At 40.1% G+C, this 19389-nt stretch overlaps 1 protein-coding gene and 1 pseudogene across 2 annotated transcripts in view; both read right to left on the bottom strand.

The window, feature by feature from the left end:
- Positions 1-12554: 12554 nt before the first annotated feature.
- LOC149023018 (phospholipase A1-II 1-like) lies at positions 12555-14796 on the bottom strand. Its single transcript, XM_089147389.1, has 2 exons — positions 13523-14796; positions 12555-13300 (listed from the first exon to the last, which is right to left on the bottom strand). Exons 1-2 carry the CDS (start codon positions 14183-14185, stop codon positions 12683-12685), a joined length of 1281 nt encoding a protein of 426 aa, XP_089003515.1. The 5' UTR covers positions 14186-14796; the 3' UTR covers positions 12555-12682.
- A 928-nt stretch (positions 14797-15724) lies between these two features.
- The window catches only part of LOC149023019 (putative LRR receptor-like serine/threonine-protein kinase At1g53440), a 10825-nt pseudogene continuing 7160 nt past the window's right edge, over positions 15725-19389 (bottom strand). The window contains exons 19-21 of the transcript XR_016172069.1: positions 19150-19359; positions 17622-17732; positions 15725-17534 (exon numbers count right to left, since the gene is read on the bottom strand). The product of XR_016172069.1 is annotated as a putative LRR receptor-like serine/threonine-protein kinase At1g53440 (transcript). The remainder of the gene's footprint in view (positions 17535-17621; positions 17733-19149; positions 19360-19389) is intronic.

The raw sequence follows: 19389 nt of genomic DNA on the forward strand, positions 1-19389 counted from the left end.
ATTGGTACGGCCAATGGGGAAGAACTTTTTAAGGAACTCCTGTTGCATTTCTACCCAAGTGGAAATTTTAACATTGTCCAAAAAATGAAGCCAATGCTTAGCTTTATCTTTAAGGGAGAATGGGAAAAGAAGTAACCTTAAAGCATCAACTGAGAGGTTTTGAATTTTAACCGTGGAGGACACCTCTAAAAACTCATCTAAGTGCTTATAAGGCTCTTCATTGGCAAGTCCATAAAAAGATGGTAGCATTTGAATCACACTAGATTTGATCTCATATTGAGCCGCCTCTATGTTAGGCAACTTAATACAAGAAACCGGAGTATATATCGTAGGAATGAAATGCTCACTCAAGGGCCTCATTGGAGGCTCATAGTTTGCCATGGTTCTTTGCCTTCTAAGGTTGGCCAAAGTCTCTTCTAACTCTAAGTCAAGTGGAGTCAACTCAGGGTTTAGGGACCGACGACCATGCATACACACAAGAAGAAAAAAAAAAGGAAGAAGCTAAATAAGTAAAATTAAAAGAAAATAACTATAGCAAAAGGGAGAGTTTAGGACGTACCTGAAGCGCAATCCACGTGATCTTTCGAACAAAAGTTACACATGTGGGATCTGAGGGATGGGGATTTTTAAAAATTAACCTAAACAACCCAATCTAATGCAAATATTACAATTGAAAAGTCCTAAATACAATTATATCTAAGAAAGAAAAGATAACAACCTAAACTAATTATCGAATCGCTACTCTTGCAGTTACCTACAAAACAAAAGAAAAAGAGATTAGTTAAATAAGCAAAGAAAAATAAAAAAATAAAAATACTAAAACTACTCTAAAAATTATGCCTAATTGACAAAAATCAATCCTAGCAACCGTGCTTTGGTTCCCCGGCAACGGCGCCAAAATTTGATCGTGTCGCTAACCAATCAAAAATAAAATCCTATACTAATCTAGCAAGCAAAAAGTACGGGGTCGAACTATGGGGAACTAAAAGGCTAAGTTACTAAGATTGAATTTAACAAAACTAAATTTAAACTAAATCTATTAATTAATGCAAAAACTTAAACTATGAATATGTGAAGATCTTTGGGATTTCGAATCCCCAATGCTTTTCCCTAACCGATATAACTCTACACTTCAAAGCAAATTAGGGATGGTCTTCCTAGGTATGCCTTATCTTCGCAAGACTATCGTCCTTCATGGAAGCTTGGCATGCTTAGTTCGCTGAGTTATAAAACATCTTTGGCCAAACTCAAACACAATCAACTAGAAGATATAGAACAATCAAATTAATGAAATAAGCATGGTTCATCTACATCCCAAAGAAAAGGAACTAGCTACTCATTATCACAAAGTTCATAAGAAAAATAAAGATGAAACATAGGGAGAGAGAGAGAGAGAGAGAGAGAGAGGGGGGGGGTGTGGTCTTCTTCTTCAGCAATGAGAGAGATGAGAGCCGCGTTCGCCGTCTTCCTCTCTTCTCTGTGGTTGGCTTCTCTTTTATGTCTCCCGCACACAATGAATCCCCTCTCTTTACCCGTCGATTTGACCTTTATTCTTTCGGAATTTGGAAAAACTCAAAACTGGAAAGTTGTAGATATTTTCAATATCGTTCCATAGCATCTTGAATCACCGCAATCCAAGCTCATACGAGAGAGATATGCCCAAAATACTGAAGGTAGGTCTGTTTACCCGATTTTCAGATTTATTACCAATTTTGTTCCTTAGACCTCCACCTGTTTCCAATTTGGCTAAGATCTCACTTTTCATGATTTCTTGGGCAGCAAGATTGAATGCCATGATTTAAAATCCACCAATATCTAATATATTTGCCAACTTTACTCCATATTATCTCTAATATCCAAAATCACCTTATTCCTGAAAAATACACAAAAATACTCAATTAGCTCTCTTTAATTAAATAAAAAAAAAAAAAAAAAAAAAAACAAAAAAAAAAAACCAATAAACCCACCCAAAAACACAAAACAAACACACCCACCCAAACCCCCCCACCCCCCCCACAACCACCACCGACACACAGCGGGCCAACCCCCCAACCCCCCCCCCCCCGGACGACCCCCCCCGCCCGCCACCACACGGCCGGCACAAGCCCCAAACGCACCAAGACACAAAACACGCGCCGCGACAGAGGGGGGACACGCCCCCCCCATGCCCCCCCGCCCCCCCCCCCCCCCCACCCCCACCCCCCCTCCCAAAAGGCGGAGGATGGGCCCCAACCCCCACCCCCGCGAAAAAGGGGGCCCCCCCCCAACGAGAGGTAGGGGGGAATGTGGGACTGCTAGACGCTGATTTTTAGACGAAGTTTGAACAAGAGCAATTGCCCGAAATCAACAATATCAATGGAGGATAGCATCGCACTATAACTCTCGAGTAAAGCATCGCCAATATCAATCGGGAGATCTGGTTCTAAGGAACACTTGGGCTTCGGATCCACACCACCAAAAGAAGTTAGATCCTTCATAGGAAGGACCGTATATGATAGTCAAGCTGGTTGATTCGGGAGCATACAAGTTAAAGAATATATCTTCTGGGCGTGAACTAGATCAGTCGTGGAACACAAGGCACTTGAAGAAGTACTATCCGTAGGGATTTAACATTTTCGTTTCTGATGTAGAGTTTTTTGCTTAATCAATGCAATTTCCAATTTCAAAAACAAATCTTTTGATTGGGGGCTACATATCAGTAATTGAACGTTGAATCAAAAGGCTTCGGTTTAAAACCCGAGTGAGACCTTCGAACGCTTAGAAGAATTCTCCGGAATCTTTAAGTAAAGGCTTCGGTTTAAAACCCAAGTGAGACCTTCGAATGATGATGGTGTTAAATCAAAAGGCTTTGGTTTAAAACCCGAGTGAGACCTTCAAACGCCTATAAAAATTCTACAGAATTTATAAAGGTAAAAGGCTTCGGTTTAAAACCTGAGTGAGGCCTTCGAATGCCTACAAAAATTCTACATAATTTTTAAAGGTAAAAGGCATCGGCTTAAAACCCGAGTGGGACCTTCGAAAGCTTAAAGAATTTTCAAGGAAATTATTAAGTATGCTTATTACAGGGCATTGCCCGAATAAGACCTCAGAAAGCTTAGAAGAATTCTCAGGAATCTCTAAGTAAAGGCATCGGCTTAAAACCCAAGTGGGACCTTCGAATGCTTAGAAGAATTCTCAAGAATGTCTAAGTAAAGGCATCGGCTTAAAACCCGAGTGGGACCTTCGAAAGCTTAGAAGAATTCTCCGGAATTTCTAAGTAAAGGCATTGACTTAAAACCCGAGTGAGACCTTTGAAAGCTAGAGGAATTCTCAGGAATCCCTAAGTAGAGGCTTCGATTATGACTGAATAAAATTTTTGCACGACTATGGTTCCGGCAAACTAAAAGGAAAAGTTCTAAGGAATTTTGAAGAAGGCTTCAGTGAAAAACCCGAACAAGATCTCCAAGCATCGAGAAAGTGGAAGGATAAGGTTAATTCTTTATTTCTTTAGTGACCAGAAGGGGCCAACCTTTACAGTATCAAAAAGCTTTCCTTAGAAAGGATACATGTGAGACAATAGATGTCAAGGCCAATATCTTCATTCGGTCAAAACGGTAAATTCTGAGTATCATCATCGGTGATTGCGAAGAGTTCCATAAGCTTCCATTTGTCGAAGGAGAGTCGGGAAGAAAAACCAAAGCGGCTTCCATTTTTCAAAGGAGAGTCGGGAAGAAAAACCGAAGCAGCTTCCTTTTGTCGAAGAAGAGTCGGGAAGAAAAACCAAAGCAAGACCCCTCGTCCTCGACGATTGTGAAGAGTTCCGAAAGCTCCCACCTACAAAAGGTCGGGAAAAACTCCGCAATTCCATACCCTTTGTCTAACTTTTCTAGGGAAGATTGCGAAGAGTTCCGTAAGCTTCCCCCAAGTAAAAGCAAAAAGAACGACGAACTATAGGCTTCATCCTCTTTTCCCTTTTCAACCAATGCGGAAGCGTGATCCTTAGCCAGATTGACATTCGAGGGCGGCTCTTCATATACCTCATCTCTAAAGGGGAACAGAGGAGGAGAATCATCAAGATATAGCATTATATCCGGATCCGGAGTAGGCAGGTCCACCAAGTCTTCAACCCAGTCGGGAGGAGGGAGTTGCAGCTCTTCAATTACTTCGGGATGGCAGTGCATCTGATGAGGAGTCGTTTCAAAGTTTGGATCCCTCTTCAGGATTGACTTCCAAACATCATTCTGGCCTTCTTGGTAAGCCTGCAAGTGATAGATATCCAACATATCATCAAAAGGCTTACTATGCAAATATTTAAAGACGCAAGCCCTCCGGACTTCGACGGGAATATGTTCAGGTTTAGAAGAAGCTACCTACCTTTGGAGTTCGGTGATCTTCTTTCTAGGTTCCTTCAGCTCTCCTGAGAGCTTCTCAACTTCTCACTCTAGGCTACAAATGCTCCCTTTAGCAACATCTAGAGCCGAGGAAAGCTACCCAATCTTGGTATTCTTCACTCTGGCCACGTCCTAGAGCCTGTCCCGAATGCGTTCAATCTCAGCATCTTTGGCTTTGGCTTCCTCCTGAAGCTTGGAAAGTTCGGAATGCAATCTCCCGATCCAAAAAGCTGACTCCACTTGTTTGTGGAAGTTATTAGCAGTACTCCTGCAACATTACGAGAGTTATTCAAAACTTAAAGACGTTTCAGAAAGGAAGAAGAGGAAAAGACAAGACTCACATTACTAATGAGTTCATGAAGGCTTCGTCGGGATAGCGTTGAAGGCTCTGCTTTCGACAGGCATCTGGGCGAAGGTACGCCATTCCAACGCCTTTTCAAAGTTGCTCATCACAAAGTCAGACCTCTTCAATGACCAAGAAGGCCTGTATGCTTCATCATCGAAGCAAGGGCATTTTTTCTTAGAAGCAGCACCCTCTGCCTCCTGAAAAACTTCCCGATTCTCCCCCATCGGGTTAGGGACCTCCATGCCCAAGGGAGACTTGGAGGAAGATGCCAACAACGCAGCAACTGGTGCTTTCAAGATCTGAACGTTGGAAGAGGGAACCATGTTTTCCTCTTCAGACTGAACAATCTTTTTCACTGAGGAAGATGCCAACGAGGCGGCGGCTGGTGCCTTTGGGATCTGAACATTGGAAGAGGGAACCACGTCTACCTCTTCAGTCCAAACGACCTTTTTCTCTGCCAAAGTAGTCTTCTTGGCAACCCTTGCTTGAATGGCATCCGGATTAAACCTTGGAGGCACTGAAAAGAAAGAACAAGCACTCTTTTCAAAATACAGGATCAAAAACCCTAAGAATCTACAAGGTGGTCAAAAAGGAAACCAAAATAAAGTGTTGGTCTTCTCCTAAGAACACTCAGAAAGACTCTTCGGCGTCAGAAGAAGAGATTCCGATGAACTTTCAAGGATTCTAGAGCCTGTTATCTCAAGTAACGAAGTGACAGAACCAATGCTTTGAAGCTTCTCAGAAAAAAAGTAATCATAAAGCCATATCAGAAGAACAAGAAGAAGGAAAGACTTACTTGTTCGAAGTTCTTCAGCTGGAAATGTGAAACCAGAGAGAGTGGCAAGGAAAGAACTTTCAGACTTCAAGCACTACTGCGTTCGCAAAGGATAAAATAAGTTTCGAAGTTTGTCGAAGGGGTTTAAATAGCCTCAGGAAGCAAGGTGAAGAGGTGTGACTCAGACGAATCAAGAGCCAAGGAGGATCGACAGTTCGAATACCGATCGTCGGATCCAAGATCAACAGCTAGAGATCCATGACTCTTCGAATTTGACATAAAGGAGTCAGAGCCGTCGCAAGCTTCCACATGGGACGTTTAACCCCAATTACGAAGGAGAGCAGCTTGAGGAACGAACCATCGCCCAAGTACACTAAATACGAAGGAACGTTATAATTTCTTGGGAAGGTTAACCCTGAAATAAATATGAGAAAATGTTTGGTCTTCTCCAGAAGGATTGGACCGAATGCAATACTTGGGAAGGGCAACTCGAGCAGGGCTTCGGGTAATACCGAATAAGACCCTTAGACGAAGCATTGGTTTTCACCGAATGAGACTTCCGAAAGATGAAGCACGGTTTTCACCGAATGAGACTTCCGAAAGATGAAGCCTCAATTTTCACCAAATGAGACTTCTGAAGGACAAAGCCTAGGCTTGTCCCGAATGCTGGTCTTTGTCAAGATTCAGCAAGGCTCCGAAGGAAACATAGCAACGCCCAACCGAGTCACCAATGGACAAGGCTTTCGCATTCTGGGTATTCCCGAAAGGGAATCCCATGAATCAAAAATGGCAAAAGTACAAAATTCTTAAGACAAGGAATTAAGATCCTTTCATTGATTCAGGAAGTGCCATAGGGGGCCAACCCTTACCAAAAAGAAGATACAACTTTCACTCTGGAGTTGATTTGACAGCCATGGTTGAGGGATCCGTGGCTGAGGCTTATTCGATCAGCTGAGGCTCCCGAGACTTTTGATTTTCATCGACCGCTTTAGTATCGGGAAGAGGTGGAGAATCACTAAGATATAAATCAATATCCGGATTGGCCGGATAAGGATCGTCATCTTCTTGAGCCCATTTGGGAAGGGGCATCTGCAACTTCTCAAAAACCTTAGAATGACAAACCTCCTGGAAGGAAGTAGTGTCAAAAGAAGGATCAGCCGAGAGAATGGCCTTCCACACATCATTATGCCCTTCCCGATAGGCTTGAGTGTTGTAGGGGATCATCAAGTTGCTGAAAGGAACACTGTTCAGATATTTGCGAACACAAGCTTTCCAAAGATCCTGGGAAAGATGTTCGGGCTTGGAGGGGATGACCATCTTTTGAAGATCTTCCTTTTCCTTGGCCAGAATGTCAACCCTCTTGCCATATTCAACAGATATTCCTTCATGATTTTTCAACTCACAGGTCAAAGATCCAATTCGGCTATTAGCCAGATCAATATCCCTCTTGAGACGATCAACCTTGGTGTTCTCCACTTCCAGCGCAGCAGCTTCCTTCTTCAATCTGACAATGTCTAAGTGTGGCAACCTCAACTGTTCGTCATAATATTGAAGTCAGGAACTGCTGCAACCCACTCGGTTCAGGGCCTCAATTTTTTGGTGAAAATTCTCCACGGCGGTCCTAAGAAGATAGAGAAGAAAAATTCTGAAGGACACCATGATCGAGAAATCATTAAATCAAGAAACTCAATTACCTGGTAGAAATGCGGATGAGCGCATCGTCACTAAGGGACTCAAAGATTTAACGATCGGACGGCATAAGGCAAGTGAATTCCATTCGGAGACCTTCTCAGGATCTTGCGTGACCCGATCGGATACGTTCAGAGTCCATTGGGGAACGAAGATCTCCTCCGATCCTTGGATCTTCCGCTACTTCTCCGGGACAGCGGCGTCGATCGAGTCATGTTTCCTTTTGGATCGGACAAGAGGAGGGACAACTTCTTCTTCATCGACCGGCTTTTGCCTTTCCCCAAGCCTTCGCCCGCAGGTCTCAGTATTCTTATACCCTTGGCGGAGGGCTTTGGGGATGGGGTGGCAGAGGCAGCTTTTTCAGAGACAACTTTTTCAACCTGAGTTATTGGGCGAGGCGATCTTTTCTCTGCATCTTCAACTGCTTTGATTGCGTTCGCTCGGATAGCATCTAGATTAACTCTTGGAGGCACTCAAAAAAGAAGCCAGAGTTAGAACACTCGATGAAGCTACATTATTATCAGAAGAAGCACAAAGATTAGAAAGCTCACACTTGGCCAGCCCCTAGTATTGAAGGATAGCTGGATATTCCATCTCCAGACCAACCTCTTGGTTCCACAGAGTGACTTGATCTTTTTGGCAACAGCTTGTTTGGCATCGTTCAACGGAAGAACGCGATTAGCTTCGGTATAAGATACAAGCTGGTTCCATCCGATCGGGAAGTTTAAATCTTTTTGAGGCGCTCGGCAGAAAAAATACCGATTGCGCCACCCTTCGTGGTTAGAAGGACAAGTACCCCTGGCTAGGATACTGCCCGACCATCCAAGCTCAGTCTTGTTACGCTTGGAGAAAAAACCCAACCTGGAGGGTTGGATTGGGACAGAGCATAAAAATGTACAAAAGGAGCAAGAGAAGGTTTAATGCTAAGCTCAAAGCATAAACCAAGAAAGCCAACGATGTAACGCCAGCTGTTGGGGAAGAAGTATTCCAGACAAATCTCCCAGTGGTTCAAAACTGCAGAAGACAAAGGATTGAAAAAGGGAAACCGAACCCCACTTTCCAGGGTGTCCAAGTACAAGGAAAATTCGTCAGGAGGATTCAAATTGGCCCTCTCGTCAGGATTGGGAATTTGAAGAAGATAGTTAGAGGGAAAATCGAAGTGCTCGGTTGCTGAAGTCAGTTCAGCTTTGGTATATTCAGAAACAAAAGAGATTGGGTCTTCTTTAGGTCTATTGGATTGCCGAGGGGCCTTGGCGGCTGCTTTCGAAGTTTTAGATGATCTAGAATAAGGGGGCAGGGTTGGAACCTCAATCTCTTCCTTTTGGCTCACTTCTTCAAACTCACGCCAAACCTCAGTTAATTTCTACCCTTCATTACCCGATTATTCAACGAAGACGGAGACAGTGGCCTCGTCACCAGAATTGTCCTGACCGGCGTTACGTACAGAGGAACCCTCGTCAGAGGTTTTACCGCTTCCCATTGCAAGGAAAGTCTGGTTGTGGTTTTTAAATCAGAAAGAAATGAACGCGAAAGCGAAAGGAGTAACTAAAGTAAGTAAAGAAGGCAAGAAAGTTACTGAACTTACTTGTTCACCGGAGTAAAGAGCTTGAAAGCAGGACGACAGTTAGGGCACAGAGAAGACGACGACAAGTTTCAAGTTGCAGAGAATGAAATTTGAAAAAAGCAACGATTGGTTTTTAAATAAGCAAGTCTGTCACACCCCACTCGCCGGTCTCGGTTATCCGCCCAACAACCGGTGGGAGTGAACCATCACAGGATCCATGGTCTTACCCATCAATAATAATAAACACAAGTATAGACAATCAAGAGCAAAAATAAGTGCAATAACTAATAAAAAGGGTACAAGAGTCCAAATACTCCAATAAATATTCAAGAAAGAATCAAGAATCAAATGTAATATCGAGTTCAGCGGAAGCAAAATAAACAAAACTAAATAATCTTCTTTCCAGTTTCTTTCTCCATATCTAAATGGTATTCTCATGAATAATAAGGAAGAGGGGGGTCCTCCAGTCCTTCTCCAAACACTCCTCAAAACATCTGGCAATCTGCCATTGCCGGTGCCACATCCTCTTCATGGGAGAATCATCTCCAACTTCTGATGTTGTGCCACCATCTGTATAACTCATATAATATATACAATGAAAGGAATGAGTTATGACAAACTCAGTAAGGAACAGACAATTCTCATATATATGTCCATACAATCCACGAATGCACATATGAAATGATATGGATGGTATGCAGAAATATGAATGCTACTAAGATCTAACTATGCAAGTCTCTAACAGTTGACATGCTTTAAGATATACACCAGCCCTCCTCTGGGTAAGTCTAGTCACTCTGATCCGGCAAGGACTGGTTACCTCTGTAGGGATCCTGGGCAAAGGGGTAAGTCCACACTGGCTCTCAAACCATGGTTGGGGTTCAGTCAACACTCTCTCACCACAACCATTGGTAATGAGTACTGGCGCATGTCGGGGTTTTTAATCCAATGCAAGTCATACTGGTAACATACTATATGGAGTCCAAATACTTCCCCTATGGCACCAATCAACTCGGTTCAATATCCTTCGCAACCTAGGAGTGAGAACCCTCACGGACTGGCTACCGCTGTTGGACTCCACTCCTTAACCCTATGGTCATCCACATATTGTTGGGGCGGAATGCTCTCATGACTCCTCACGACACCGGGTCCTCTCCTTGGATGTCCATGAGCCCAACCCTAACATATGCAACCCAACCATTGTATGACCAATAGTGGACCACTGAGTCTCCACACGGGACTAGTTACCGCTATAGGATGAAACAGAGTCACGTCACCATTGTCACGGGTCACCCGGCTTCAATTCCCCTGCCGAAAGGGTAATAGCATGTGGGGTACTTAGCCATGCAATTCTAGACTCTCCTAGGTATGTCATCCAGTAATCATGAGTGCTAGAGGCATCAGTGAGCATGTGTCCCATACCACAGCCCTCTGATATCTCCAGCCAAGATATCCCAATGGAATACCCCTTCCATCACAACTACTCTACATCACTCTTTATCATACCATAAATAGTTGTGCAATGTCATAAAAGATGAAGTACATCAAGGAACACCACAAACAACAAGTATACAATAAGATTCACATGCTTTATACAATTACAGGAAGATACATGATCAAAGAATAGTAAATAGAACAGCTGAATCATCATGTATATGTAATTGCATATAAATAAGAATGCATGTCCTTACCTGTAATTTAGTAGAAGTCCTTTAAATTGCAATCCAAACACAATTATAAAACATTAAATAGAAACAGAGGACACCTATATAAGAGTCAAGAGTCAAATCAAAGCAAAAATCAAACCTACATAGACACTGGAAACTAGCCGGTTGCTTGTGGCGGTCGCTTAGGTCAAGCGACCGCCCCTGGTTTCAAGCGTTTCCAACTCCGAAAATCAGACTTTTGATCATCCTGTTTCAATCCGTTTTGGGATGATCTTAGTCCGAATTTCAATCTTAATAGGTATATAACAAAGAGGTGAAACGAAACCCTACAATTAACAAAGATCAACCACCCAAAATTCTCCCCTTGATTAGATCCATCCATTAACAAATGCAGGGATTCGTTTCTAGACAGGATCTCATCAAGAACATTGGAAAGGGAGCTACAACTAATCAATTGGGTAACCACTAACAAAATGGGGATGGGTTCATATCAATTAGAGGTTAAAAAGAAGAGAATAGCAGATGGAGATTCATTACCTTAACTAGAATCACCAAGAATAGAAGGGAAAAAGTTCCAAATCACTAACAGCACTTCGCCCACCTTCCAGCATGTTTCCACTGCCGCCTAATTGCCCAAAATAGCAACCCCAAACATAATAATGCGTTAATAGGGCGAGGGTTGCTATTTATAACGAATAGGGGGCAAACTAGGGCATCTTCCAGCAAGCAGAACCTGGCAGTCGCTTGGTTCAATCAATCGCCACTAGCAACCACCCCCTAGTATATTGCTATACAAGGGTGCTTTGCTCAGGGGGTTGAAACCCAAATACAACCTAACCCTAATCAACACATGGGGGAGGTCTTACCTTCATTCCTGACATCTCCAGACATCACATGCCTTCTTCCAAAGATCCAACTTCCTAGTAAGGCAGGCTCTTCAACAAGAGAATCCAGATCCATGGGTTCAGGGTATGGATCATGGACTTCTATCCGGACACTCCACAAATTTACCCGATTAGACCTTTGGGTTCTTGGACCTGCAATACGGATCCGGGGTTAGAAATACGGGGGTTGTTACAAAGTCAATAAGTACGTGTACGATCAAAATCAGTTCAGATCAACGATCGTGATCGGGAGACGTTTCAAAAAAGCGTAAATTAATTGAATCAGAGTTGATGTTTTGAGGAACCGTCGTTTCGAGTTAAAAACAATGATGGTTTCGACTATGACAGACACGTGGTGACTCCCGAGTGAAAGCCGAAGACGTTTGGGTAACTCAAGGAAAACGATGACGCAGCAGCAATAAATGCGACTTGACATTCAAGAGAACAAGCAGTCGTTCGAATTCCTTGTTTCGGTATTCATGTTCGGTTTAAATCAAACCAAGCCCTTGGCATTCCCGAACGCTTGGCCTGTGGGGCTCATGATACGGGAAAAATATCGTTGAACCAGGTCCATTCTTGGTTTAACCCTTAACCCCGGTCGGGGACGAACCGACTGAATTAGGTTCGTACGAACCGGGTTTGAAGATAGTGTGCTAAGGAAGAAACCTTACACGATCAACAGGCAAGCACGAGTCTGAGATTCTCAGGATGGATAACCAGTCAGTAGACGGTTATCAGCACTCATGGGAGCAGACGATCGTGCAAACTTGGATAACTACCACACCCGCAGCAAAAGATCATGCGATCAAGGGAAGTTGTCCATCACCCCACTAACGAGTCTAACTGTCAAGATCTGATGGTCACCAAAAAAAGGCTTGAACGAGTTCAACAGACAGGATTAGAAGGTACACTCTATATAAGTCATAACCTACGTACGAAGAAGGTAACTGAATCGTATTCCCAGTAATCGTATTCATACTTTAGCTCTGCAATTAGCCAGAGCCTTTGTGATCAGTTCATCAACTGACTTAGCCTTCGGAGGTGGACTCCCGACCATCACGGTCAGGCCACATCTGATGATTGTTTTGCAGGTCATTCATCAGTGATCTAAGGGTTGAGCAGATTTTGGACGCATTAGATATATATTCAATGGTCTTTGTTCAATGTTCATTTCCTATCACTGAAGATAATTAACAGAAATGGGAAGAAAATCCAAAAATTATAAGATTCCTCAACAGATTGAAATTTTCTAACTTGTGCCTTTTTGTTGATGGGTTATATTTACAAAATGTATGCAAGATAGTTCAAAGAATATATATTACATAAGAGAAGTACTGTCCAAAACATAAGCTAGCTGAGAGTGAAATACTATGCTTCAAATGAATCCTCAAAGCCCAAAATCAACCATTCCAAGCAGGTCTTCCTTCAATATCCAAGAACCATTAACTTTAACCATACCTTTGTTCTTCTCAACCCACCATGAAGGAGGAACAAGATGTTCATCCTTCAAACCATCCATGTATTTATTCACTATTGCAATATCATGATCAATTTCTAGTTTGAACCCTCCCTTCTCCCCTTGAGTGCCAGCAACACCATGTATGTAAGCTTGTATGTTATGCCAGCTTGAAAAATTGCCGTGTTTCTTCAAGTAGTTGGATTTTCGGGTATCGATCACCAGCTCTTGTCCAACGTCGTGGTAACCCATAAATGGGAAGTTAGGGATAATATCTGGAGCATTGCGAATTCGCAGTAGATGAAGGTTATCCAAACCGGCGAAAAATTGCCGGAAGTTGCCATCTCCTACACGAGGGCAGCCAAAGACAAATGATGTTACCATACATTTAGAGTTACTAGGACTGCCCTTGATCTTGTTCACGCCATTGACAACCATGTCTGCAGCATTTATTACTGCGAGTGCAGCTCCCAAGCTGTGGCCTGTTACTGTTATGTTGATCTCTTCATGTTTATATTGTTCTACCAGTCTCCTCACCTCATTCAAAACCTAATTAGCACCCATGCAGCACACATTTAAGGTCTTGATTTGGTTAACAGAATTGAAAATTCAATAAAAAGAATAAGAAACTACCATCATAGGGTTGCTTAGTTGGTAATGTTCGACACCTCTTCGAGAAGAGGTCATGGGTAATATACAATAACCACTTCCCCAATATATAAAAAAGCTCCTGTACCCAAAAAAATCACAAAGAAAGTAAAGAAAATTCACCTGGTCTCTTGCACTAGCCTTATTGAAAGGTGAGCGTGGATCATCAGAAGTATAGACGGAAAACCAACCATGATGCACCTTAGCATTACCAGAGTTAGGCCCAAATATGGAAGAAGCTGAGACCAACATGAATTCTAAGTCTTCAGCCCATTCCAAAGGCTGCCCAGTACCTCTCCATGCGATCACAATATCTCTCCTTCCCAGCTGTGCTTTCCCTTCATCTGTAGCCACTGCAACATAACCCATCCAGTTGGATTCCTTGCTCCATGCCTCTCTTGACATAGACTTTAACATGAAAGGTTCTGGCAGTTCCATTGAAGATGTGGCATAAAGGAACTTAGTCACCTCATATTTATTTTCTAACTCATCTAACCCCACATTTTTGAAGAAGTCTGACCTCCCATACCGGCTGCTACCGGCATATTTTGAAGCCTTCTCTGAGTTGAATGCATCACAGGTCGCCTGAGCCATCTCGCCGCATTGTACGATGTATCGCCGGAGATCGATGTCCAGTGGGTCTAACATGTTCTCCCACTTGTCTTCCCCACACACTTGCTTCCATGTCTTGGGCATGCTTGAATTTCTGACTCCCCTCCTTACTTCTTTCAACCAAGCTAGAAACTCAAGACAACACATTCTTATATATGCACAAGCTTTGGACATGAACCAACAAGGTGCCTTGGCTTTTTAAAGTCTGTAGGGGAAGTTGCATTCAAATATGGCTGGCCGGCAACAAGCTCTGGTCCCCTCTCCATATGAATACAAATAGGATAAAAAAATAGAAAAATAAAAAGAAAGGGTGTAAATGTCAACCTGGAAGAATTCAATCAACTGTTTCAAAGAATCCAATCAATGAAACGGTTTGGTTTTTTGTCTCTTTGGATATCTCTCTTCAACTTTCTTCAATCTGATAATTGAGATGGATGTGGTGTTGTGAACTTGATCTTATAGAGGTGAGATGAATTAGTTTGATGATTTAGGATGTCTTGAATTTGCTTCTTATAACCCATTTGCTTATATTAATTAATCTATTTGGTTACTTCTTCTCTTTCTTTTCTGAGGGAAACTCTTCCTTTGTTTATGTTTCATTTTTTGTGGTTTAGATTAATAGAGGCTTGGTAACTTGTTGAATCATACTCTTAAAAAGAAAGGTCTCAATCAGTTCTTTTCAACATCTAATATATGTGGATATTGAGATTAAAAATTGGAACAAGATGGACTTTGTTTCATTTCGATTTAGTTTACTGTGTAATCAGAGTGTTTGACACGATTTGTTTTAATATTAATGTTAGGGTCATACTTCTATATATTCATCTAACAATGTTTGACACGATTCATGTTTGGTTTTGGGTTTTAATATTAATGTTTGGGTCATGCTTCTACGTAATCATCTAACCACAAAACAAGTTGTTTATTTGAGACAATCGTAATCAACCAATTGTTTCTAGTCCCATAGAAAATAGAAAGAAATAGAATTTAACATCTATATCAATTAATATGAAGAAAAAAAATATGTATTTTTTTTATTATGTAAACGTATGCTTGAAAATAGATACTTCAATAATTCAATTTGCATTAATGATTCATTTGTTTTGGCTTTAATTGAGTTTATTTTTTAATTTGAGTGTTTTGATACAATTTATGGAGAGCTTTGGATTTTAATGTTAATGTTGTGGTCAAACTTCTATATGTCCGTCTAACCTCAAAACTAAGTTGTTATTTGATATGCAATCTAAAAATTGTTTTTATTTAGAATTTAACTTTTATTCAATTAATGTGAATGGAATTTTTATTTTTTTTTTTCACATATTTGTATGTTTAAAAATAGATCTTCGATTTGAATGCATGTCTTTTATAATAGATACTTCAATTTGAATTAGAGAGTTGAATCCATGACCTATTCATTAAGAGGCATTAGTTATGGCCAACTAAGCAATCCTTTGATTGTAATAATTTATGTATAATAAAATTCAGAATGACCTTATTCCACATTTGATGGTCATTGCCAACTAAGCAACCCATGACCTCTTCATCTAGAACGCGTTTAAATATTATGTATAATACAATCTCTAAAATAGATTAAAAATTAAGTTCCCTTTTTGTCACGCATGAACTAAGGAAAAAAAAAAGAAATTAAAAAGGGATAATTACTATTGCCCCCTTATACTTTTGTTTTATTACTGATCAAACCCTCTTCTTTGTGAAATTACTATTGCCCCCCTCACTTCTAAAGGTGTTAAGTGGCTGTTAACATCAAATATGAAATGTCTATTTTGCCCTTAAAATTAAGAAGTAAAAAATATGGCATTACCCTTATTTATAAAAACTATATTGCATGTCAATTATATCCTTAAAATCTTATATTTTATAATTAGTTTTGGATTTGGTGGGACCACATACTTATGATTGTTGAAACTTTCACATTCCACTTAAATTTTTCATAATCACCATGATGGAAGTTTTACAAACAAATTAGCATATAAGATCTAATTGATAAAAAAACTTGGTAACATACATAATGTCAGCATATATTAGGTGATTTTCAATTTTCAGCTTTGAATTAAAATTGATATTTCTTAATATTTTAGTTTCTATTTAATTACATCTTTCCTTTATTTGGTGATTTATTTTTAGAGAAAAAAAAATCACATCTTTCCTTTATTTGGTGGTTTCTTTTTAAAAAAGAAAAGTGAAATTAAAGTTAATTTTTTCCTATTAAGGGTAGTATTATAACTTGAAAAAAGAGCAAATAAGTAAAAAGATAATTGCAGGGTTATTTTTGGGATTTTGAAAAAATATATAGATGCCACATCATCAATAAACTGACGGAGCTTAACGGTAGGGGGCATTAGTAATTGTTGACAAAGTTAAAGGTTGGAATAGTAATTTTAAAAAGTACAGGGGATAAAGTAGTAATAAAATCAAAGTACAAGGGGACAACGGTAATTATCCCAATTAAAAATGGTTTTTAGATTAAAAAGTGTCCCATAAAGTTTTAGGTGAGGAATATTGAGAAGTAGCTAGCTAGCTAGGGTGCAGGCCAATGTGGGGGTAGTGGATCGATCATCTTCGAATGGATTAATAGTTTTAAATTTCAAAGGAATTTCGTATCATCTCCCATCATCAAATCAGTGGATAGTTCAACTAACTATCCACATATCCAGCCTTACAAGTCACCAGGTTCCTCTTCTACTTCTTCCATTTGAGAAGCCCAAATAAAGAAAGGAAAAAAAAATACACTATCAATCTTTATGTATGGTTATAGTGATACAAAGATGTAACTTGCAAGTTTTTGCTTTGTCCAAGGGGAGGATTACTTAAACAAACTCAGTATAATCAGCTATGATGTATGCTACAGAATGTTGAACTATTAAAAAAATCATAAAAATACATTCAGGTTAAATCATGCATTTTAGAGCTTGGAAGGTGAAATTATTATGATTTAAATTTTGTCACCATGCTGTAAATGTTTTTTGGATCATTCAACTTGCTTTTAATTACCCAATATATTGAAAACTTTGAGGAGTTTTATAATGACTAATTAGAATTAGTGATCGATGCAAATAATGCTCAAACCAGAGTTGAAACAAAAATATTATGGTCTTAACCTCAATGGGTTAATGTTTCATAATATGAGGTCAAGGGTTTAAGTCTCCTTGAGGCCAAGGGCGATGACCTACAAATAGGTGTCTCGTGCATGGCTTATGCAATGGAAGCATCTAACATGCATGTTGGGTTAGGGTGAGGGTTATCATTTTGATATCTTTGCGGTCAATTCTCTTACCAGCTTTGCAGCAACCATAGCAGTCATTCCATCTACAGTATCACGCTGTGGGTTCAACTCCACGACGTCTGCAGCTACAACATCACCTTGGAGGTTGTGGAGGATGTTGAGAACTTCACGAAAAGATAGACCCCCTGGTTCAATATGTGACACCCCAGGAGCAAATGCTGGATCAAGGCTGTCCACATCTACAGAAATATACACCCCCTTTACACCTTCCCCTAGTTTCTGCATGTCAACAGGTTTAAAATTAGCAATCAATGCATGCATGTTAATTCATATGAGTGTGTGTGTGTGAGAGAGAGAGAGAGAGACCAAATTCTCCAAAAAGTGTTGATCTCTTGAAAATTTTCGCATTTCATATTGCTCCACACCAAATTTTTTCGCTTGTTCACGCCCTTCACTTGTTATGGACCTAATGCCAACCTAAATTCCAGAGAAAAGCAGAAACCAATAATTTTTCAGTACCACGATCCATTGAAGACTCTACATATGATCAGAAAAAGAGGCACCTGATTCAATAAATAATGATGAGAAAGATAACTTATGCATCATTCTGTTGATACAATAAATAATGATGAGAAAAAACCCTACCCCCTGCAGGCCTTAAATCTATACTCAGATGAATATGTAATTTACACACATAAACTGACAAGACTAGTGATTCACAGTATATCGAACACACTGGTCATTCAAGCTAATTAATTGAAATGGTAGTCTTTTTTTGGGTCAAAAACTGTAAAACTTCATTAAATAAAACTGTTCAAGCCAGGAGAAGAATAAGAAGAAAGGCAAATAGAAGCCAGTTAAAGCATACCAAATGCAATTAACAGGGCATCCCTTATTTTTATATATATAAATAATTATAAAAAAGAACTATTTAGAACGTGATTTAACAACAATTAGTCTTAAAACCAAGATTTTAAGGAGTAGAGCTATCCTAGTTTCTATTTTTCATGTGGATTGTGGGAGATGTTGTTCTTGAGTATTCATACTGTAAGTTCCTGACCAGGTGGATTTGCCAGTTGGCAACATAAACTAAAAAGAAACACTCAGTGAATGAACTTGCAATATGATTAACTAATAAAATAGAAGGTAACATTTTTTATATAAAGTGGTTTTAGGATTGAGATGGGGCCTGGGACTAGTATGTCTCGAACAGAAAAATGGAGAACTCAAGAATGACAAGGAAGAGAAGAATGAGAGAAGATTTGAGAGATCTCACCCTTGAAGTGAGAATCCTCAAGAACTAACCTTCTTCATGTATGAAAATCAGGAAAGAAATATCCCACGATTGAGCCCAATTTAGGCTCCAAACTATTGTTGGGATCTATCCTACCCTTATTACTCCTATTACTTAACCTTTATTACTCTCTAATAACTAGAAACAAGGCCAAGCTAGTGCTTTACCAATTTATTCCAATAGTCTGACTGGGGAGATCAACTTTCAACATGGCATAAATAGGTAGGCTTAGAAAGCTAGCAATCCTACTTGTATTATTTATTCATGTGCAAAGCATCATCAGCATTTAACACCATTTTGAAACAAAGTGTTGATAACAATCTACTGTTAATTTTTAGATTCCAAAAGATTTGCTGACAGTGTAGAACATTCAACTTGGATCTCTGATCTCTAATGGTATAAAAAATGAGAATAGGCTTTTCAATGTTATGAATAACAAAAAATGCAAAATTACAAACCCTCCCACATCATTCAGGAATTTGTTGGAAATGATTCTCACGAATGAATATGTTAATATGCAAAATACACAATGTAAACAACATTATAGAATTTAAGTAGCTATGATAAGGAGACAATAAATAAGTTCAAAGCATAGATTACTTGCAAAAGCCGTCGTGCATAACTGCCCTCCATGATTCGAGCAAAAGAAGAAGCATGTGAATATTTGTTTCCTTCAAAAGCATGATAAATATCAGGATGGGCATCTAAATGAAGAATATCCACAGGCCCACCGAGCTTCTCTGATACAGCCCTTACGACAGGAAAAGATATTGAGTGGTCACCACCTAAAACTAATGGGCGAAGTGGATCCTGAATAAACACTGAAACAAGTTAAGGGTT

Source organism: Hakea prostrata, chromosome 3 (assembly GCF_041222555.1).
Source record: "Hakea prostrata isolate BN-2017 chromosome 3, UWA_Hpros_2, whole genome shotgun sequence".
Taxonomy (NCBI): Eukaryota; Viridiplantae; Streptophyta; class Magnoliopsida; order Proteales; family Proteaceae; genus Hakea; species Hakea prostrata.

What these genes read in the sequence shown, in the direction of transcription:
- LOC149023018 (XM_089147389.1), bottom strand. Translation starts at nt 14,185, where the DNA reads ATGTCCAAAGCTTGTGCATATATAAGAATGTGTTGTCTTGAGTTTCTA. An exon ending in AGGCTAGTGCAAGAGACCAG is followed by an intron (nt 13,301 to 13,522) that starts GTGAATTTTCTT and finishes GGTGCTAATTAG; the next exon opens with GTTTTGAATGAGGTGAGGAG.